General features: G+C 45.4%; 1 protein-coding gene across 1 annotated transcript in view; it reads right to left on the bottom strand.

Moving 5' to 3' along the window:
* Positions 1-24,736, bottom strand: part of ANO3 (anoctamin 3) — a 2,087,603-nt gene that overhangs the window by 214,221 nt on the left and 1,848,646 nt on the right. The window contains exon 20 of the mRNA XM_069623502.1: positions 21,653-21,750. Coding sequence (XP_069479603.1) covers positions 21,653-21,750 — 98 coding nt within the window. The remainder of the gene's footprint in view (positions 1-21,652; positions 21,751-24,736) is intronic.

Below are 24,736 nucleotides of genomic sequence, written 5' to 3'. Positions count from 1 at the left end.
GCTTACACAAAGAGTGTTTTCCCTCCAATAACACCAGAAAAACATTGAACTGCTGAAGACTGGCTCACTTTACAGCCACCTTGCCAAAATTCAAATGGCAAATTAAAAAGGCATACAAAAACAGTGGCACATAATTCAATAAAGAGATACCATTAGAAAGATCAAAAGTGTAAACAATGTGAAGAAAAAAGGAGATGCGAATTCGAGGTCCAAACATGTAAACTAGAATATGTACAGCTGTTAACATAAACCAGGTTGTGGACGCTAAGTGCCAATATTGTAAAGTATTAAGCAAAGGGCATGGGAGTTGGCATGACCCAAAAGGAACCTAACCCAAAATGCACATAAGATACATTAAAAAGGAAGCTCACATAGTGGTCCACATTGCAATTAAGAAGCACATATGTTGAATTATGTATTAGTTACAAAGTGTGACTATTTTTAGAGAACGGCTTAATTTACACTGTTGGGTGTCAAGGGGCTATGAACGTAGGCACTTTGATTCACTAAGAACAGTTTCAAAACCTGTCCAGAATCATTGCACAGGTTATAATCAATCCCCCCAGCTACCTATACATGTGACTAATTGCTGCCTTAAGTGTACCTAAGCTCCAACCCATATTTTGTATTTATATTTTGTCGCATTTGTCATCCGGTAAACAAAAGCAACAACATAAAAAAAGAAGCCATGACCAATTCAACAAGGATTTGTTATTCGACTTCAGGTCTCGTGGGTGCCATTTGCTTTGGAGGTATTTGTTCACACATTAATTCCTCATCATACATCACCATGCACACTACTATGCCAAATCTTTTTGCATAGGCAATATAGCTTCCCTCTAGTGCCACATTATGTTCAGAGTGGATTGATGTAGTATGTTTAACCATAGTCCTATAGATGGTGGAAGAAAATGAAATATGTCAATGTTAATTTCTGTAATCATGAGTCAATCTCCAGATATTTGACACCCTTCAATCCCAAGAGGAATTGGCATTCAATGGTTTTTAATCCTATTTGTGGTGGTTGTGATTAGTACTGCCACACACATGTGACTGTTCATTTTGCGGCCCAAGAATGTTGAGAATGCTCCAATTCCTGCATTATCGAACTGACTGAATCACTGGTGTCAGACAATGTTTGTAAAATATCACCAACATAGAACTTAATTTTCTATGTCTACTGTAGAATCAGCACGTTTTAATATTATTTATCACTTGTGGTGATGAACATGTGTCCAAACGATGGTAGAAACACTATCACACGATTATTTAACACTGCACTGCTCTGTGGAGATGTGGCTTGCAGGAGTTGACATCTTATCTCAAAAAAGGATTCAACCATGGAAAAACATAGAATAACATTGTTGGAGGGAAGTCGGATTGGATGAGCAGAAAGATATTGATTTTCAAAATAGTTGCATTCAATACATGGTGATGTCTTTACTCCAGTACAACAAGGCCATACAACTAAGCCTGTCAATGTGTATTGCAACCCCTCTCAGCCTGGGGCAGGAGAACTACCAATGTGTTTTCCAGAGCCAGTCCTGCCCCAGAGGTGGGGTGAGGAAGTTGGGAGATCCAAGGTCTGAGTCTTCTATACAAGTGTCTGGATACAGATGCAGATTACCACTTTTGATCACTCCATACCTGCTCTATGACATGCCAGCCAACATTTTTACTCTTGTCTTTTATAGCCCCAAGAACGGATTTCCTTGAGGTGTAGAATGGGACCTTCAATTTACCAGTGAGGGAGGCAGTGGTGGACATCAAGCTAGCAGTCCATCGCTCTCGTCAGACAGGCAATCCAGGTGCTCCTTCAATGCATAATATGTACTTTAAAACAAACTTCTGTTATAGTGGGCTGCCAATGCCGACTGATGTATGCTTGAAAAGGGGGTGGGGTTTGATTGGTACTTCATGGATGCCCATCTCTTTTAACTGGTCCATTGAAGTAGTGAAAGTCAGAGAGTGGCCTGGGGCACCAGCTGAGGCTGAGAGCCAATGAAAGGGGGAGGAGGAGGGTAAAAGGAGACAGTATGAACAGAGGAGTGTGGGTTGTTTGGTTGAAGTCAAGGGAGTAGAAGGTCGTCCAAGAGAGCAGGGGAAGGAAAAGCAGTGCAGCAGAGCCTGGAATAGAATTACTTAGAGCGTGTGCAAGGTGAGTTATTGGTTGGTGAGATGAAGTGCCAATTTGGTGGGGTCAATTCATGTATGGTAAATGAGACAGTGACTGAGTTTAAATGCAAGAGTTAGGGGAGTAAGTTAAAGTGAGAGAGAAAGGTAAATGAAAGAAGGGATGGGGTGGAGTGTAGAATGGTATTAGGGTGTAGTAAAAAAGTATTTGGAAGAGAGTGTAGTAGAGAGCAGTGTGAGTAGAGTGTGGTCTAGAGAAATGAGAAAGGTGACATTAGAGTGGTGATTAGTAGAGGGAGAGTAGCAGCTGGTGTGAGTCGGAAGACTATCGGAGGGATAGAGCGAGGGGGAAAAAAGGGGGAGAAAAAGAAGAGAGAGGGGGAGAGAAAGAGGAGAGGGAGAGGTAGAGTGTGGAGGAGAGTAGAAGGCAAAGGAAGGAAAGAAAATCAGGGCGAGGATTATGAGAGCATGACATGTAAAGATCATGTTAGACTTCTGTGGTTGGAAAGCACCACTGATAACATGATATCCTTCATTTTGTGGGACTCCAGATTAGGAGCCACGTAGACAAGTTAAGCTGGGGTAACAATGATAAGGGGGTCCACTTTGGTAATTAGGGAAGGCCCTCAGTTCTTTCCTAAACTGAAGGAGACTTGAAGCAGTCCAGAGCATAGCATGAGAAAGATGTTTTCCTAGTTTTCCCCTGGGCGAGTTAGTCTAGTTCCCAGTCTGGCAAATGTCATACTGTGAGATGATCACGTTCCAACAAATGTTTTCAGTTCGGCCACCACGTTGGCCAGTATAGTGGTGGTGTCTTTGAAGGTGGTGCAAGCCGTTGTGATCCACATCCTAGGCTGTATGGGGAGCCATTGTAGTTCTCGCAAAGTAGGGTTGATGTGGTCAAATTTCCTAGTGCCAGTGATGTGGTAAGGTGTGGCGTCGGGCCATTTTGAGGGCGGCCATGTGCTCTGCTAGAAGGACTTCTAGGAGGTCATTATCCCAGTCAATAAGTGAGATGACTAGCATTCTGCACCACTCTCTAGGGCTGGAGGAACGGCTTGATATTGCGTGTACAGACATCTGCTTCAAGCCAGTTGAGCCTTTTCACAATGTGTTGTTGGAAAGTTAGCATGCTATCCACAATTAAGTCTATGTATTTTTCAAAGTGGAGGTGAGGGTTGATCCTGTATGAGTGCATCTGGTTCAGTCCCTTTTGAGTAGGATCCTTCTTGGAGGGTTGGCCCTACAGTACAAATGTAGTCTTGGAAGGTTAATCATTATGCAGGCTCCTGTCATACACTTTTGAATGTTTGCAAGACATGAGTGAAGGCAAGCATTATCTGAAGGGCCCTTGACCTTTAGTTACAACTTGTTATCATCTACATAGTGATGTCATGGCCACAGGCCCCAGAGCACAAACACCACACCATCTAGTGTTGGGGCAATGGGTCAATTGACTCACTTTGGGACCTATACACACAGGGCCCTGGCTGGACTCAGTCAGTGCTTTTTACTTTGTTTCAGTGCAAGAGTGCTTTTATTTTACAAGAACTTTCCAGGAGGTGAAGGCCTTTATTCCAAAGAACATCCTCATGTGCTGACTTATCAGGTGTGGCTCCCTGGGCCTGGTCTTCATGTGCTGACTCATCGGGTGTGGCAGGGTGTGGTAGGCAGCTGAACCTGGTGGGCGTGGCTTCAGCAGCTCAGCTATATAAGCTGCTCCATCCTTAAGGCTGGTGCTTCGCGTTACTGTGCACTCGCGTGCAACGTGACACCCACCACCGCTTGGACCAGTTTACTTACCTTTGAAACCAGGTGTTCTCCTGCATACTCACCTCCAGGAAACCGGTGCTTCATCGCCTCATCTGCAGACTCATCTCCTGACATCCAGCGATCTTGATCCGGATGCTGCAGCACCACACTTCGCATCCACGAACTCAGACCCTGTGAAGAAGAAGAAAGACAAGGTTAGAACATCCGTCCTAGGGCCGTGCTGCATTTCAACCCTGCACGCCCCCTAGTTAACAACTTACCAGCTACTGTACTGCTGCAGCTTCATTCCTCATTCCCTCCGGCTGTCGCCTCGAGCTCCACAGCTTCTCCCAGGCCAGCAAAATCACCTGCAAGGGAAGAAAGCAAAAGAGCAAACATCAAAAGTGGAATGGACAGCAATACAAGACAACAAACTTTACAATACAAAAATAAAAAGAGATGAGGAAAGACAAAAGCAAACAGGAACGCTTACCTGAAGTATAGTGGCTTAGTCACAGCAGGACTGGACTACCACGTGCAAGGGACCAGTGAAGGAACTCGGTCCAGATCTTGGTCCAGATCATACAAGCGCCCCTTGATCAGGCACACAAGCTGGCATACTCATGCCCACTATTCTCCACGCAGTCACGAGCAGCATCACCTATTACCGCAAGTCACCACATAAGCACAGAGGGCGAAGTCGGAACCGATCAAACTCACCCCCGGGAGGGCTGCAACCATTCCCCAACGCCTCTGAAGAAACCAGTTGAGCATAGCAACTGGTGTATTGTACATCAGGGTCATGTAGGAGCACACCAGCAGTTTATTTACGAGGCTAAAGATGACTGGGGACAGAATGAAACTCTGGGGGACTCCACAGGTGACAGGATGATATGCAGACCCGAGGGTGGACATCTAGGCAGCCTGTTTTCAGACAGATAGGTCGACAGTGAACCATTTCAGAATGGTTTCAGAAAAGCCCATCCTGTGTTCAAGGAGGGTGAAAAGTGTTTGATGGTCTATTATGCTGAATGCAGCCGAAAGTTCTCGGACGGATAGCAGGCATGATTATCCTTTGTCACTACTCATCTGAAGGGAACCACAGACCATCTGTATGGTGGCTGTTTCAGTGCTGCAATTAGTGTGGAATCCAAATTGCTAATCCTAGAGAAGACTGAGTTGCTTGGTTTTTGCAAGTATCTGGATAGCTACTACCTTCTTGATGACTTTGCCGAAAAATGGAAGGTTCTTGATCAGTTGGTTGTGAAGTCTTCTGGTTTGAAGGTGTTTTTTTCACTTGCCTCTAACTGGCCTCTATCCTTCACATTCTCTGACTCCACTCTAGCACTTTATACCACCTACCTGTACTTAAATAATTCTAATTTTTATTGCCCTTAATCTATGTAAATCCACCTATGTATTGCACCCGCTGACTGTTCCATTCAATTTCTCTACAACCAGGTCAGAATTCACCCCATCACAAAAAGCTCAGTGCTTACTGTCAAATCTGATTTCTTACTTATTGTATATTCTAAGGTTATTAAAAGAGCATTGTGGATTCCTGTAGAGAAATTAAAAAAAAAAAAAAAATTCTTAGCAGACACAAGCAGCATAAGCTGGTCCAGGCTCCATCAGCAATCACGTTGAGAGAAGTCATGTGACATAATTCTTCCAGCCTCTGCCCACCATCCACTACTGACAACTCACATGTCAGGCTTCACTTTTGGGACTGCAGAGGTGTAAGCTGATTCAGCTTCCATCACACACAAAGGAAAAACACTAAGCCCTCCATATTCCCAGTCTGGCCCGGAACCCTGACCTGCTTAGATGTCCCCTGGGCAGATGTAGACAGCCATCAGTGCCTTCCTGCACTCTGCGTGGCTCTGAGCATTGACGCAGAGCAGGCAAGCTCCAGGGGGATACTTGGTGCAAAGATTCAATTGCATCACCTAAATACACCTGCTACATTGCCCAGTCCTGTTGGGCATCTCCATTTAGAATATGAAGTACATCATTCAATCAATACAGCTGTAATTAAAAGCCCAACTGGCTTTGTCTCTCTGAAACCAGAGCATTTTACTAATTCAAAAATGGCTGCTGCCATGGGGAGGGATGATCCATGCCTATGATGCCTCCCCAACGGCCCACCTCCACTCTTGCCGGATTGGCCACCTGTGCAGCATATGGTCTCTGTCCTGTGGAGCCAGCCGGCAAAGTTGACCCCACACAAAGGCCAAACACTAAGGCCTCCTATATCCCCTGTCTGTTCAGGAACGCAGACCTGCTTAGATGTCCCCAGCACAGATGAAGACAGCCATCAGTGCCTTCCTGCACACCTCGCGGATGTGAGCATTCAAGTGAAGCAGGTAAGCCATGGGGGATACACGATGCAAAGATGGACATCTTGATTTGGAATATGAAGTGCATTACTAAATCGATGCTGCTGTAATTAAAAGCCCTGCTGGCTTTGTCGCTCTGAAACCAGAGCTTTTTACTAATTCAAAAATGGCTACCGCCATGGTGAGGCCTGATCCATGCCTACAATGCCTCCGCAGTGGCCTGCCTCCACTCTTGCTGGATTCGCCAATTCTGCAGCATATGGTCACTGTCCCATGAAGCCAACAGGCGAACCTGGCCCCACACAAAGGCCAAACACTAAGGCCTCCTGTATCCTCTGTATCCCCTGTCAGGCCATGGACGTCGGCAGAGTGCCCCAGCTGACAAGGTACTATAATGTACACGCCACCAGAATCAGAATTACACTCACTGCGCCCATCTTTCTACCAATCCCCACCTCCATCCCAATAGTGCCCTTCCTACCATTGTGCATACTTCCCAAATGGCCCCATACTTCTCCTGAAAATGTCCCTTCTCACAGCTGCCTACCAAACGACTTGCTAAATACACCAACCTGACAAAGACCAACCATGTCATTTCTTGGCTTCACTAGGCTAACACGCCCGTCCTTACTCTCTGATTGTCATTACTGTCACTGCTGTGCCCCTTTGCCACCACTGCTCCATAATGTACTTGTACTCATACTTCTGAGCTAACTCGGAGCAGTACCACGGCCACCACAGTGCTCACCGCACTAAGCCCCATCCAGATATGCTGTCTAACACTACCACTGGGATCCCTGCAGTCAAGAACCATTTCCACTTTTCTACACATCTCCATCCACTCATATGCTATGCTCTACCCAATCTGCCTCCCTGTTTCTCATGCAGCCTCCTGATAGCACCCTTATGCCCCCATTCTCACTTTCCTGCCATCACAAAATGGCAAGACCAGTTCTAGCCACCAAGCTGATTAAGCCCTTTCACAGAGACCATGTGCACAGTCTTATGCTGGCCACCTCCAGTTAGCACCACCTGCACTCACAAAAGCTCCTCCATCTGGCAGCATCATTAACACCACTATCACTAATGCTTTGCTGGAGGTAGGAATTGCAGGCAATACCATCACTGAGGATCCCTCATCCCACTGTCCCAAGGTCTTAATGAAGGGCACTCATGGAAATCTGCTTGTATACAACAAATCCCTGCTGAACTCTGATGATACCTGTCTAAAGGGAGCTCTAGTGAAGGCACCCACTTGAAATCTTGGATTTTATTATGGAAAACAACCTTGACCTGCCAGCCATGATATGATATGATATGAAGTTTAATTATGTAGCGCCTATACACAATGGGCCTCATTATGAGTATGGAGGACCGGGTCCCGCAAAAGGGGACTTACTCGGCCATTCTGACCTTGGAGGGCCTGTTAAATCCCTTTCGCTGGACCCAGACCCGGTACATCCGCATTCCCATTTGAGCCCCGATAGGGCTCAATAGGAATGGAGAGGATGCTAAAAACGGGCCTGTTAATGACAGGCCCATTGTTAGCATCCTGGACTGCTTACGGGACCCGCTATGGTCGCCTGGCCTTACCAGGCGTTTCTCAGCGGGTCCCGCAGCAGTCCTCGTAATAGGGCAGCCCGTAATGAATGGTGCCGCTCCCATACCAGCATTGTTCATTACCGGACCGCCGGTGTCCCAAAGAGGCCCAATTTGTTTCAAAGTGCTTCAAGGCAAGGGAGGGAACAAGGCAAAATATAATGACATTCTTACAAGCCATGAACCGTAAGGATGTGAAATTAACTATCGTTCTCAGCCTGACGACATTTCAGATAGTGAAATAGCTAAGACATAGATAAGGAAGGGAGGGGGAGACTGGGAAGGAAATGGAAACAGACAGGAGACTACCATACTAGGCCTGGCAACATTTCTGGTAGAGCCGAAGAAAACAAAAGGTGAGGGAGAGGGGTGCAGAAAGGGAGTGGAGGAACAAAACAAGCGACTATCGTACTAGGCCTAACGACATTTCAGATAGTGCTGGACAGGGCGGGGGCAAGTAAGGGGAGGGAGGAGGAGACAGACGAGGTTGCTATCATACTCTGATAGAGTAAGTGCATAAAAGAAAGTAAGGGGAAGAGGGGAGGAGATAGGAAAACGGGAGAAAGGGAGAGGAGGAGAGAACAGAGAGTAAGTAGTCAAAAAGAGTGGAGAAGCAAGAGGGGAGAGCGAATACAATTGGAGAAGTCAGTTGCAACATATAATGTTGCAAGCCTGGATACAGGATGAAGATGGGAACAGCATGATTCAGGGCCACCATGAGAAAGGGTGACACACTGTGAATCAATGAAGTCCTTAAAAGTCAAATCCAACATTGGCCACAAGACGGTGATGGTGAAACCAGAATGTATCAGGACAGACTCCTCCAGAAGTAGGCTATCACAGAATACTGGCTGCACGCCTCCTCTGGCCCCTCACTGTCCATCGTTATTCCACCCAATTACACTATCCTTTGTAACGACAGACTATATTCCAGAAGGGGGTTGTATTCATTGTAAGAGACTCCCTCCCCAATAGAGCAATTGATAACACTGCCTTCACAAGTGGTGAACTACTCACAACCAAACTATGCCTCTCCCATACCTTCACTATAGCCATGCATTTGGTCTACCATGCCCCCTGCCCAGATGACACCTTGGAAGAGGGCATCTTGCACCTCCAATCTGCAAATACAACACCCTGCTCCAAGTCCATACTCCTTGGTGACCTTAATCTAGGCTTCGAGGACAAATCTGATAAAAACTCCTTCTCCCTATCTAGCAACCTCACACTCTCAATGTCACATTTTGGATTGGATCGCTGACCCTAACTGCAATGCTTCAGTCACCTCCAACCTGCCATGTCGCTGGACTGACCACAACCTCATCCTATTCTCCATACCCACAGCAAACTTCACCCCCATAACTCCCTCGCCCTTACCTCCTACACTAACGCAGAGCTATTGCAAATTAAATAAAGCCTGCATCCTACCTATGCTCGATGAGCTGCATCCTCCACAATCTCCTGTCACCAACCCTGCCCAGTTGGTTGCCATCTACAACCAAACCCTCACACGTGCTGTCAACACCCTAGCACCCCTAGCACCATGAAAACCCAAGCCTGCATCACCCATGAATACATGGTTTACTGACAACATCAAAGCCCTCTGCTTGAAAAAATGTGAGGCTGAAACTAAATGGAGAAGCACTCCGACTGATCTCAATAGAGCAGCCTATAAACAAGCCATACTGCAAGGCAAAAGTGCCACTTTCAATACTAGGATCTCCAACGCCAACTCTAGCATGCATAAACTATTCTCAATTCTGTGCAAGCTCAAATTTACAGTCCCACCACCTTCCAACTGCACCAAGGATAATACCTGGTGCACTTACGTCCAAAATGTGCTCTTAAATAAAATTGACATGCTTCAGAAAATGATCCTGGCCAAAAAAAAAAGACCCTTGGTAATGCCATCCCAGGTTTCTCCCAACAAAGCACACCCCTATTTACCTTCAAACCAGTCTCAGAAACAGCGGTCACCCAAATTATGAAAGGTCTCATTCCATCCCAATGCTGAAGGGATGTCTGTCTGGACAAGCTTTAAAGGACTGACTTGAAACACTCTCTTATTTCATTGCCACACTCATCAACACCTCCTTCTCCTCCTGCTCAGTTCCAAACAGACTAACAGATGCCTGGGTGCTCCCCTTGCTAAAAACACCCTCCCTTTTCCCGGCCATACCCACAAAGTACCGCCCTCTCAACACCATCCCATTCCTCCTCAACACTTTGAATTGGATTGCTTATCTCCAAATCAAGGAGCACATTGAATCCAACAACATACTAGGGCTGCAGCAATCAGGCTTTAGACCTAGCCATGCTATGGAAACTGCCTTGTTACACCTAAAACACCAACTAGATGAGATTCAAGATGTTAGCAAGCCCAACTCATTATGCTGGACCTGTCCGCAGCATTTGATCTTGTTGATCATCAAATCCTGTGCAAACACCTGGCATCTGCTGCTCACTTCTAAATTGAAGTCATCACAGGGATTTCCTCCTTTCTGGCCAACCAATCGATGAGAGTCTTTGCCGGCAATGTCCCAGGCCCTCCACCCTGGTCCCTTGTGCAGTCCCCCAATGCTTGTACGTCTTCCTGACCCTCTATAACATCTTCATGAAACCTCTTTTTGTCCTCATTGACTACCCAGGCATTCCATACACAAATTAAACTCCAACACTTTGCTTTCTGTATATCAAACTATCCAATCCTGGATGGCCTCCCCCTTCCTCTGCCTTAACGGTGATAAGAGAGAAATTCTTCTGGTTGGTTCACAAGCTCCACTCAGCAAACTAGGAAATGACTACAACTCCTTCACCTTGAATGCCTATACTTTCCCAGTTTCGAGTGTTGTTAAGACCTTAGGGGTACATTTAGACACCACACTCATGCTACAGGTCAATGCAATCACTTCCTCTGCTGCTTATGCCACCAAACTAATCACTTCCAGCAGACCCTTCCTATCATTGGACAGTGGCCTCACCATCACCCAATCTCTAATCAGTTTGAAACTGGATTACTGCAATGCCCTTTATGTGGGCACTTCTACTAGAAACATCAGTACACTCCAGGTGATACAGATCAAAACAATCTGGGCAGCGCTCAACTAGCCCAAGAGAGAGCACATCTTTACAGGCTCCCTATTCATGAGCGAATCATCTTTAAAATGCTACCCATCACCAACAAATTCCTTTCTAACTCGGCACCTAATTATCTGTATGACAAATTCAAAAAGGCTCATACTTCTAGACCCACCCCCGCCGCCCACCCCCATCAGCTCCACCAGCTTCTCATCCCAAAAATCGATCTGGATGGCTACACTTCCCGTCCATTGCCTCTAAAAACTGGAATTCTCTACCTCTGGTGCTAGAATCTGAGCAATCCTACTGGGTCTTCTGAAAACATCTCAAGACATTGTGATTCTGACAAAGCCCAACATTGATCTGATTTGTTACTGTAACTTAAATGGACTTGATTCTCTCATCTGTGTGGCTGTTTGTTTATTTAATTATTTCTTGGTATTTATTATGGGCCTGCACAGCAAAGGGCATTTCAAGGTCACTCCCATCCTTCTCTCCTATCCTGTAACTAGCAACTTGATGTCCTTCAGTTTAGAGCACTTTTATATGTTTAAATAAATAAATCAGCAGATGTGGTGAGAGCAGGTCACTTGATCTTGCCCTTTCTGCCTTTGCCACACAATTCACTGCTGACCATGTCCAACCCAGGATCCGTTTGATGAGTCTCCCTTAAACTTTCTCATCAAATGACATATGAAGATCAGGACACTACATGTTTATAGTTATACTGGCATAGCAGGAGGGTGGGCCTTCTGCACCCCAGTACTAGTGAAACATAACCATGGATCGCTCACAAGCCCATCTCTTCACCATACTCTCCAGGGTCCACCCGGGCAAACACACTCATTCACACAACACATTTAACCTAGCAAACCTACTCCAAATCTCCTCCTCACCACTCTCTCATCCCCCTTGCACCATGCAGGCTCTTTAATGCAGATTAATGCCCATTCAGCTGTCATACATACAGCAGACATTTTGGACTTCATCACCAAAAACCTCAATGCTACCATACAAATCTAAACTTGGCTCACACCAACCTCCTCTCATATTGCTGATATCCTCCTCCCACCTGTATACACCATCCAATATGGTGACCAGTTAAAAAAAGCAAAGGAGGGGTAGCAGCCATCCACAAATTGAGAGGACGTGTAGGGAACACAATAAATCAATTAATCAACATGTGATTCAATGGAAATTCTCCCTCTCTAAAACCTTTCTTCACACAAGGACTCATCTATTTGCCAACTCATGGACATATAATCTCACGTGTATGTTACCTTCCTAGATGAGAACACAGACTTACTTTCTAAAGCTTCAGACTCACCTGACCAACATCTTCCTTAGAGGTTTCAACCTCCCAATCATCAAATCAACCAAAGAAGCCAGAGATGCATCCCCGTTCCTGGCATACTCACCTGATATAACCCAACACATCCTAGTCACTGCACACATTATGGGTAATACCTTAGACCTCATCTTATCCTCTAACCCCCCCATAAGATGTATGGCTCCCACATGCTCAACTGCACAGATCATGCAGCTTTCCCTTTGCCCTTATCCCATGGTGGCATGTCACTCCTACAAAAACAATTCCACCAGATGCCATGTATAGCAGTTTCTTCAGCTCGCCCAGCTCTGCGAATTACATCTTGCGTGTAGAAACCTCAAAAGAGTAGGCAGAGATTTCTGGTGTGAAAATGTTGTTCGATGACAAAATCATCCATTCCCTGGTATGCTCAAGAGCGCTCTATCAACAAATGGGAGCAGTTGCCTGTGTCATGGAGTGTATCCGGCTTCCCCAAATGAAAGGGACACCAAGCTCATGAGGGTTGAAGAGGGGCAGAGTAGTTTAGTTGTGAAGACCATACCCACAAGGCCAGGAGAGCACGGACCTCCATTTACGAAACCAACCAACACCTGATGGGAGGTTCCCCCAGGAGTAGATGGTAAGGGTGGCGGGAGCAAGGCCTGACCGACAACGGTTGGTCTGTAGTGGAGAGGCCCAATTCAGGGATTTCAAGCCTTAGAATGAAATGACCCTAGTCACAGGGGCCCCCGGGTAAACCCACGAGGCAGTGGGCAACCCCCTATAAGGGGAGCTGAATTTAGCAAGGCTGGGCTGCTTAAGGGGAAAAATAAAAATCTGGTGTATGGAGAAAGGCACATGCACGACCCAAGTGCTAATCCCAACAAAGTTAATTCCTGAAGAGCATCTGCTGATCAGTCCAAGTCTCCTAAGTGCACTACAGTGGAGAGAAGAGTTCAGCTGTCCACGTGAGGCGAGACCTCTCATGAAGCTGTTATTGTCACGTGGTTGTGTGCTCTAATGTGAAGGGCGGACTGCAGCTGGGACCTGTTGGATTCCTCTGGACTCCCCTTTGGATGTGAATTGGGGCCCTTAATATCAGACCAGGCCCCACACTATAAACACAAAATCTGCATATATGAGTTGCGGCAAATGCAGGAATAGAGGTGTGCGAAGCATAAGGGAAGTCTGGTGCCTCATGAATTCCTGTGTTGGTTACGACCGCAGTGACAGTCTATACCCTAGACACCCAAGAATGGCCACAAAATCAGTAATGCCAACCCAGCAGCTCGGCTCAGTTCCAGCTTTCGCAGCACTTTGAGCTTCAAGATGCCATAACAATGCAATCACAAGACGTGTCTAGTGTCTGGTGATCTAAGGCACTTTCCTCGTATTCCGGAGAAGGGTTCTTCTCACCTGAGTTGCCTCCTTCTTTCTCTGCTGCTGGAGCAGCACAATACCCCACATGGTGATTTTTGTTATATCGTGCACCTGATTCATCTGTGCCTCCATTACCCCCCTCCCTGGGCAAACTCTTGGAGAAGTTGGGCATATACTAACTGATCCATCACATTGATTCTGTTGGTTGTCTCCAAGACCACCAGTCTGGCTTCGGAGCAGCCATAGGCACACAAACTGCTCTCCTAAACACCCGCGAAGGCTTGCTCTCAAATCTTGATTCCAACTCTCCTTCCATTCTCATCCTTCTTGATCTTTCCTCTGCCTTTGATAGGTCAATCATGCCACCCCTATAAATCGGCTCTGTGATACCCTTGTCATCACAAACCTGGCTCTGGACTGGTTGATCTTCCTCCTATCTGACTGTCCTTCCCAGGTTCAATTGGGCCCTTTCCTCTCCTCCACCACACTCTCCACCTGCTTTGCCACTCAGGGCTATATCCTCTCACTGTGGCTCTTTAACATCTACCTTGCCCCTCTGGCGCACTTGATCTCTACCTTCTCTCCTAACTTCCAGTGGTATGCGGATGACATGCAGCTCTCATTCAAGCTTCCCTCCTCTTCCTCCTCTTCTTCCTCTCTTGTTCCTGATTGACTGCTATTCAGGTGTGGTGTGCTGCTAACGGTCTCTGCCTTGATGCCAGTAAGACTGAGATCCTTCTCATTGAGACCCCTGCTCTCTTTTTCCGTTCTACTCTCTGGCTGCCCTCCATGGGTCCCTTCCCCCCCATCCTCTTTTGAGGCTAAAAACCTTGACGTCATCTTTCACTCCTCTCTCTCTCTCCATCTCTCATCATATTATGTATCTTGCCAAGAAGGAGCACTTTCAGCTGCACCTCCTCAGAGGCATTCTCCCTTTTCATGCCTTCCCTCAGAAACTCAATGTTTCCAGAGCTCTCGTCCTCTCTAAGCTCGACTACTACAAAAGACTCTTCCTCAATCTGCCTTTATCCTCCCATCTCCCCCTTCAACTAATCCAGTATAGGACTGTGAGACTTATTCTTGGCCTCAAGCCCAGGGACCACTTCTCTCCAGCCCTAAAATCTCTCCACTTGCTCCCCATGGCTGTGAGGATCAGGTTCAAGACCCTCTGCATCATCCACAAGGCTTTCTGGAACCCGAGATCCCACTTCATCCAACTCTCTCATCCTAAATACCTCCATGCATGAGCCCTTCGGTCTTCTAGCTCCAACTCCATGCATATCCAGTGCTTTTCTGAGCAGAGGATAGGGAGTAGATCTCTCTCATCCACTGGAACCTTCCTCTGGAATGGCCTCTGAACCCTAGAGGCCATTTTACTCAAGGTAAAATGTCGTATTATGGATGGGACGGTGAATAACTTCTCAAACTAAATAAAAAGACAGACTCAGGAACTTGGCAAATAACTGTGTTTTAATATCAATTGTCTAAAATAGGGAGTACTACGGACATCAACGGATGTCGCACAGCATAATCTCGAAACATTTAATAAAAAAGACATTTATACTAAAAGTTTGTCATAAGTGACGTCAAACTATTTGGCAAATTGAGAAAACCTATGGGAGATGGTGGTTGGCTCAAGGGGAATGTCTAAGTAAACTTTCTATATGGGATAGGATCGTCTTTGGGTCTCTACAGTCAGGTGGGTACTCATGCCCTCCCCTAGCGCAAGATATCTTTGACAGTAATAAGAAACACAACACTTAATTGGCTCTCGAACTATAAAGCTCTTTGTTATACGGCCTTCTATAATTCATTGGCATGCTAGTGCCCTTCTGGAACAATTAATGCTCTAGCAGCACTTAAAATGGTACCCCAGGTGCTGGTGTGTGAACTTGACCGTGTCTGCCCACCCAATTAGGCCAACATCTCTCATCACTCCTGCCGTCTGCCATGCACATTGTCTTTGAACTTGGCCTTGTAGTAGCTTCTCGTCTCTAGGAATATAAGCAAGTGTGATCACTCGCTATCTTCAATCTGGTGCACCAGGCCATCGTCTATTTTAACCCTCAGCTCACGTGATCAGACACTGTGAATTTAGTTGTTTTATAGCCCTAATTGTATTAAATAAAGAAACTTGGCACCCATGGTGTTCTCTACTAGCAACTCATCAAGGGGCGCTTCGGCTTCTCACGTTTTACTATTCTTCTCAGCTGATAACCAGTTCTTGGCTGCTTCCAGTCTTTGACATCAAGGCAGACAGACTCTGAATTCAAGCCTATTCTTTGCTGCGACACACATAACTTTCAATCCATCTTCCTTCATGGAGACTTACTTACTAAAATATATCATTGAATGTTCAGAACTCTTATATACATATATGGTGGTGGCGTCACCTGCAGTCTATATAATACGTATAGCGAGCCTTATGATTACTTACTCTACTTGCGTTGCAGCATCTGTAAAATTGTAAAACAACTTGTGTTTTCTGCAGTGCTCTTCAAACATGCAATCTTCATTCCGCATATGAACGTTTTCTCGATTCTTTGCTTTGCCATCAGATTCTATACCACCTATGCATTCTTTGTCTGGTCATCTTTCCCAGTGTGTCACACTCATTTCTCATGACGTCACCAGTTTCTTCTTTTCACATCTTCACACTTCTTCAGGTGCTTCTCTCAGGAGACTATCAGTCTTTCGGGGACACTTCATATAGGGCTTTCTTAGTGGATTCCTCACCTCAAAGATTCTTCGTGGTACAGGTACCATTACTGGCGTTGCACATGTCACAATTTCTGGTTTCCAGCATAGAGGCAGAATAGGAGTGGGACTTCCTGCAGAGGCACTCAGCTGCTCCTCTACACCTCCCTGCCCTTCTCAGGCTTTAGCCAGATATCCTTACATTCCGGAAATTTCTCAAGACCCTCCTTTTCTCTTCTTCGTTCCCTCTGCCCCTCCCTGCTAATGCCCTCCTCTGCCGCATTGACTGGCTGCCTAGTTCCTTCTGAGTCTTACAGGGCACCATGCCCTCCTCGATCATTCTACCCCAGCACCCCCCCCCCCCCAAACTGCACTTGCACTTCCGGGCCCTGTACCCGTGACTAGCCTGGCTGGGTATGCATCCCTTCCGAGCATGGTCTATCCCTGTCCACGCACTTACCATGTGGTCCTCAATCCCTGCACTCCCTGAATCCCCTGGCACTTGCCCACCTGGCCTCCCCTTAGCACTAGCCTAGCCCCAGGGTCCCTCTCCGTCCACTACTTCCCACCTGCACCTGTATGCCTCCACTCTGCCCTGCACTTCCCTCCCACCCTAGCATTATCCCTTCCCTCGACCTGCACTTCCCCACACCCCCCTACCCCCTGTATTTATTGTTAATGAACTTGCATGATCCGATTGACAAAAGGACTAGTAGGACCGTTATTGTTGTTTTCTTCACTGCCCCCACACCCCCCGCCCCCACCAACCCACCAACTTTTGTTTGTCTTGTGGCACCATGAAACACCATTTGCTGTATGGGTACTTTTTCAATACCCAATAAAGAAATACATAAATAAATGGTCCATTAGAATTCTTGAAAAATGCAGGTGTAAGTCCCACACACCAGAGAGGGCTTAGGCTTATGCTCCAAATGATAAAACCCTGCTATCAAAAAACAAGGATACTTATTATACCACCACCATTACATCAGCCACAAACAGGAGCAAAGCTCTTTTTCACAGTACTCAAACATTGCTCAAACCCCACACCGTATCCAGATGTGCCAGAATCCTGGGAGAAGTTTGAGGCTATTAATACGTTCTTTATCAACAAGAATTATACCATTATGCTCCACATCAAAAGCTCCAAATCCTCCGAATCCCCTTCCCATATCTCTGCATGGTCCACTTCTGCCCCTTCTCTCTCAATTGACCTTCACTCCCCACTTACTGTATTTGCATGGCGGCAGTGCCACTGCTGCTGCTAAATCCCCAGCCATCTCAGAAATGGAAGAGGGGCTCTGCACGGAACCCTTTCTGCCATATCCACGGTGGCCATTTTAGCTAAGTATTTTGTTTGAATGAACTGGATGCCGCAGGCGGACCCTGTTCATTCAAACAAAATACATTGCTGTCAGCACCACAAGTTTTCGGTTTGAAAACCTGATGTGCTAATAATGGCAACACTACCTGATCTGGCCCCAGGCCATTACCACCCGATCCCCTCAAGAGATTGGGTTTTATTGCTATATTTCTATGTACATTGCTATATCACTTTACAGTACAGTTGTGACATCACGATGCCTGGTGCCTGATTCTATGCTTATGAGATATTGCTACTTAAACACATAAAAGGATAAATAAAAGGATGAATAACTTTTCTGATTCCTTTGTTCTAAATGAACTATTTCCGATGAAATATAACCATCATTTTATAAGAAAAATGGTGTAGTAGTAGGTTTTTTTCTGCACTGCGCATACAGGAAAGCTAGAATCTAGCTGCAAGTTACCATTTAATTAATTTACACCACAAATTGAAATTTTAAAGTGATTAAACTGACACAACAAAGTTTTGCAACACATTACAAGCTGTCATTGTGTGGGCGTATTCTTACAGTTCACATTCTGTGAGTATATATATATATATGTATATATATATATACATATATATATATATATATATATATATATATATATATATATATATGTGAAAATGTGTTTGTGGCAGGATTTGTGGCAAAGTCTTGTTCCTTTTTTGTATTTGTATTTTCGGTATTTCCACACCGTTTTACCAATCTGCACCATATTTTGCATGGCTATGGCTACCTTTTAATGCCCTCTGGGCACTACTGGCTACATTACATTTGGACACCCCATGCCTTTCCCCCAGATTTCAGCCAAAGTCAAAATGTGTTTGTGGGTTTGTGGTGAAGCGTTGTTCCTTATACAATTCCACACCCTTTCTCCAATCTGCACCAAATTCTGCATAGTTACCTGTTTGGACCCTGTGAACATTAATGTCTACATGACATTTGGACACCCCACTCAATTCCACGGATTTCAGCACAAATCAAACTTTTTTGTGGGTTTGTGACTTGGCATAGAGTTGTTCCATTTACAATTCCACACCAATTTACCAACCTGCACCAAATGTTGCATAGTTACCTGTTAGGACCCTCCAAACATTACTGGCTACATGACATTTGGACACCACACCCCTTTCCCTGGTTTTCAGTACCTCCACACACAAGACAATTTCCTGAAATCAGCGTAACATCAATGTGGTCGTAAAAGGACCGGACATGACAAGAGGAGCAGAACTCGAGGTCCAGGCCCTAGGAAGCATGGTTTCCAAGATATTTGCATCACAATGCACCACAACAAACTGCACCACACCAAGGAGAGCTGACAGGTGGGGAGATAGCACTGAAGGTTCTAGTATGCTGCAGCACACCAACTTTCGTGTCCCCCCAACGTCTGCTCCTGGGTAAGTTAGCCAGCCACACACGCCCATTCTCAGTGCAGTTTACTGCAGGGTGAAAAGCACATCAAGCAATGAGCGAATCAGGACAACAACCTACAGGATCAGTGTTATCATCTCTGTCTACAGAACTCATTTGGAGAGTGGGTACTTCTGCTGATAAAACCTAGCCTCAGAATTTAGATATTTTGCATCAGATCTGGATCAAATATTAAAAGGTCGATGGCAATTTAAATAAAGATTACAATTCTTCCACCTATTTTCTGCAGGTCACTTTCGCATTCTGAGACCTTGTATACATGCTTATTTTGCAGCAGTACACCTCCATATTGCCACAGAACGTCTCTGTGGCTTCACGTATTCAAAGAATATACAACAGAGGACCCTTATCACATGTATGCTATGAAATACAATACACAACTAAATAGAGCCTAGACACTTATTTTTTGTTGCAATGTTTAGAACAAATTGAATCAATGAACAGCCTGCTTTGAAAATAAGTCTAACCGTTTCTACACTCAATAAGCAATATTTTGAAAGATAGGACACACAAAAAGCACACGAGATGCCATTGTTGTCTGATGTTCAGTTCATTTGATAAACTAATAGAGCGATTGCAGGAGGACGAATAACAAGCTTCATAGCCCCTTTTGAACATGAAATGATATTGCACATTTGTTTGCCATCTGCCTGTGTTTAAAAAGATACTGGAGCCACGAATAGCATAAAAAGCATGAATGAAATGCATGCATACACATTTTACATCGTACGTCATTTTCATTGGTTTATATGGTGGAGAGGTGGCATGCAAGGCGATTTATCTGTCTGCATCCTCCATCCACTCCACCGTGCACATGCAACAGCATTTACACCAGCATTACATTTTCATGCTGGAGTAAATATTTTGGATTCCTATGTAAACCACCTGCTACATTACACGAGCAAAAAGCAGACGTAAAAGCAGGCTGTCGTGCGCAAATAGAAGACAACGTTTAGTCAACGTGCAGTGGGAAGTGCAAAAGGGATGTATACCGGCATTTTCACCTGCTTTTTATCATCTCTTTCACACTTTGTAATGCAAAATATGAAAATTGCATGGAGGGGGTGTGTTTGCATGTACATGCAAACGTAGCCATCCCCTTCGTGCACATGACCTTTGAGCATGATCTGCACTGCACATACCGCTACAGGAGAAACCACTTGCCAGTGTGCACTGTTTAAACTTGATGGCACTCATTAAATATATACTCCAATTAATATTGTTTTCGATGTTAGTATGGCGTCACCCACCTCAGTCAAACTGTCTGATACAGATTGCTTGCAAGCTTACCTACCCTAAAAGTACATTGAGGTAAGATGCAATTAAATAGAAGGAGCCAGAATGTATATGCCAGGCAATCCTGAAGGATGTTTTACTGATCGAAGCCAAATTCCCGATTGCCTGGGTCACCTCTCGCGGGCCTTTATTTTATGAGCTACCCCTGGCACCTCTGCACACTGCCCTCCCACTGTTATGCCACCAATTAGGCCCAAACTACTCTCCATGGGCACCTTTGTTCCTGGCCAAAAATAGCAACCTTTCAATCACCTCCACAGCAGCATCTCCTAAGCCATGGAAATGGACGATGGGCATGTTACTAATTTGTTTTCCAGAGCAAACCTGGCTTGTGTACTTGCCATGTGCCGGTTTTTCTGCCCAAATGATCATGCACTTAGAACCCGGGTCGATTACTCAGGGGCTAAAAGCAATAATGGGACATGAATTGGGCAGTACCGGGTGCTAATGCCCCCTGGTCTATTGACTTGGTGGGCGGCAGAAGTGTCTGGTCAAAGGATCGACACCAAAGGGTCGACAGGTCAAAGGATCGAAAAAAAATGTATGGTTTTTAGCAAAAAAAGGGGGTTGGGGAGACCCCCCCCCCCCACAAAAAAAAAATATGTGAAAAAAAAAATATTCGATCCTTTGATCTGTCGACCCTTTGGTGTCGATCCTTTGACCTTGTCGACCCTTTAGATTCGATCCTTTGACTGGCAACCGACAGCAGACCATAACCATCTGGCTTGGCGCATTGCACTCGCCATTATTTCCTAAATGAATACAGTAAGCACAAACTGTTCTTTCTTCAAACCTTCCAATGACGACGGGAGCATGTCTGGTGCCCAATGTAGGTGTAAATAGCAGTGTAAGTTAAGAAACTAAAAAAAGACATGGTGCTGGGAATGCTATCACACTCAAGATTTGGATTACCAAGAGAGGGATGAAAAGTGCAACTATTTCAAAGTGATATGGGGCCTCAACACAATTTAACACTATTAGCGTTACTGCAACTCGGTCTGGCGTAATTTGCGCCAGATCCCGATTTGCGGTGGGGAGGTAAATCCCCATTGGGGCCATTGGACTCAGTGGGGGTTTCCTTGGCGCTACTAGCACTGGCGCAATTGGGCGGAGCGATAAATGCAGCGGTATTAGCATTTTAACGCTCCGCCCAACTCATGATGAAGCCCATGGTCTTGGTATAGTTGGCACAAGAATGTTACGAAAGAAAATTCCTGAGATATCTCCATTCAAAATGCAAATTGTATGAAAATATCAGCCAAACTTACGGGTAGCCGAGCTCCATGAAGTTATTCCACATTTGTTTTAAAACCATGATGACACCCATTTGCAAGCAGAGATCTATTAAGCAGCCACTTGGATGACACTGAAATAAGAATGAACAAAACATGCATTTAACGTTTGCAAAATATCATCAGGCACGACAGCTTCTTGAACATTGCCACTAGTGAGCCAATGCTCCTTTACAACAGAATCTCCATTCATAATGATGATATTGTGTGTGATACAAGTGTGCCCTGCGACACCACTCCTCTAGGTTAACAAGCGTGGTCTTTGGCATGGTAGAAACATTTTAAGGCATTAATTGGGATCAGGCGTAAATTTCTGTTTATTCTGATTATACCTATACAACTATTGCTTCTAACGTCATCAATGCTTGCCTTCTTCGTGGGTATGACCACAGAATTCTGCATGAAGCAGCAAACCATCAATCGACTGCAAACCCAACCACGAGTATAGGCTAAGGGTAAAAGTCAAACAATTGCGCAACAACAAATGAAATACTCCTTTGAGATATCAGCAACATTTTAGTTGGCAAAAAGAGAAAAATAACACACTTAACCAAAAGAAGTATAAATAAATAACTAATAAAAAATCACCAAGCTTATGTTTCAGAGCAGTATCATATTACAGGTTCACATATTTGCATTATCAAGTAATGCATGTATTTGTTATTTAAGACAGTAAAAGGACACAAATATAATACTCAAAATAATGATTTAATATGATGTCTGGTTTATTCTAGGGAAATCGTATTCATAAAATCCTTGCAAACTCCCACTCCGACTTAAATTATAGTGTCCTGGAGTGTGTCGCCGTGTTTCCGTCGACTAAGGGGGCGCAGGGGCTGGCTGCTGCGGTAAGCGTCTCTCCATTGATTCGAGTGCAAGAGAATTACCCTCTGAGCCGCCCCAGCTTTCCCTTCTAACATTCATCGCATTTCCTCACAAACACTCATGTAAGCACCGTGTGCGCGCAGAGACTGTGAGGACAAGTCCCTTTGATCTGGGCACCTCTGCGAGCGTCCACAACAAACGTGCTGGGAAAGCACTGGAAGCACTCGCTGTGCTCAAGAAGCGGGCTGCTCTTCTCCCGTTTCCCAATTATTTGATTGCACGATACCTAAACCTCCAGCTGCCCTGGCTTTCCCCTTAACATCCATCCCACGTTCTCACAAACTCCCGAAATTACTGTGTGCGCGCAGAGACTGCAGGGACTGGTTCCTTTGATCTGCGCACACCCGCAAGTGAACATAATAACTGACAAGTGTTTGGAAGTGCAGGAGGAGTTTTGTTGTGCACTGTTCGGTGGGGTTCTTCGAACACCGCGCTTAGACATATAAAGTAAATCACAAGACTTGCGCCACCATTGGAATGCCATTGGATCCGTGGCACACTCATCTGGCGTATCATAACTGTGATTTCTACGTGGTCTGCTGCGGTGGTTGCTATTACTCAGAAAATCATGTCACAGAGTTTGAACTTTGCTGACCCGCTCTGAATACGTGGGTCGTTAGCCTTCTAAGAAACTGACTGTACACACGTTTATTTACTTTCATTTTTGGTTGCGGCCACGGACACGTGCACAACGTCCTGTTCATTGAACATTGTTCTATATGGCTCAAGAATCTCTCCCACACACGAGAGGGAAACTGCGTTTGCAAAGCGAAGCGGCGCTAATGAAGACACGAGGCCTGACCATAATGAGAAAGGTACTGGCATCCACATTAGATTTCGGCACAGTAAAATCATTTAGTGACATGAGTCTGGTCGCAGAACTTGTGGGAAAGGACTTGCTGGTTGAGCCCCAGCCAGTCAGTGCTGCCTTGTCGCACTATGACCTCTGCCCGGATGTTTCTTCTACAAACACATCCACATGCATGTACCTCTACCAATGCCCCCACGGTTCCTTCCAGCATGCCATTATAAACTGTTGCTTCTAAACGTGCAGAGCTCTGCACACACACCACTAAAAACCTGCAAGAACCTCAATCACAACTCAAAGTGGAAGATCAGAAAAATGAAGCGCTTAGTGCAGAACCTATGTTGCAGAGAGGAAACAAGGAGAACCAATCGAAGCACCTAAAGAGAAAACTCTTAGCCCTCTCTGAAGGTGATAGCGAGTGGTTGAAGAAGAAATGCTTTTTCTTCAGAAAGCCCTCTATGAACACTGATGAATGGCCGGGTGGCGAAAAAGCTGAAAGGATCTTGTTGGAATCAGCTGCTGGGGTGGAGTTGGACATGAACCATGGCACCCTTCCTGTGTGCTTGAATTACCTTAATCTGGAAGCAAACAAAGTCCACCCACTTCCCCACAATTGTTTGCTGCGATCCGTACTAACAGTAGACTATGCCCAATGCCCTGGTGGCTCTAAGCCTCTTAACTATGCTAGAACCCTACGGAATGCTGTTAATGGAGTGGCTACCAACAACCCCCCACTCTATAACAGAAAATACAAAACTCCTCGAGCGATGGGCAACTCAATTGGGTTGGCCACTGCCTTGGTCACCTGTGACAACAATTCAACAGCACCATTGGTGAATTAAATGGTTGTGACACAACCACTTACTGGGTTTGAGAGTGACAAACTGACTAACCAAACTGTTGAGGTAATACCTCTTAGTTCGGAACTAAACGCCAAAGGGGTTGCTGTGTGCCCGGAGTGCGATAAGAGAAGCTCCATTGGGGATGTCCAAGTCGAAGACCGACTTCCAACAAAGTTGCTGTGTCCCCTGGGAGTAGAAAGGGTTTTAGATCACATTTCATCTTCCTACTCCTCCGAGAGCTCAGTATCCTCTGAAAGTTTTACTCCTCAAATCCTCAATGACAATACAAACAAATACCACCCAAGGATCGAAACAGGGGCGGGAGGTATGGACATGGTCCTGATATCAGCGTTGAACATCATGCTGGCCCCATTCATAAAATTGTATGAGGCCTTGAACGATAGCCTAAAAGATCGCATTACAATGCTTGCTATGATCCACTCTAAGCTGATATTTTGAGAGGAGGCTTTGTGACTTCCGCACAAGATGCATATGAAAAAAGTATGGAGGCCAATACAATTTCCC

Source organism: Ambystoma mexicanum, chromosome 11 (assembly GCF_040938575.1).
Source record: "Ambystoma mexicanum isolate Mex_15411 chromosome 11, UKY_AmexF1_1, whole genome shotgun sequence".
Taxonomy (NCBI): domain Eukaryota; kingdom Metazoa; phylum Chordata; class Amphibia; order Caudata; family Ambystomatidae; genus Ambystoma; species Ambystoma mexicanum.
Note: the sequence above shows the minus strand (reverse complement) of the source record. Positions and strands in the feature narration are given on the sequence as shown.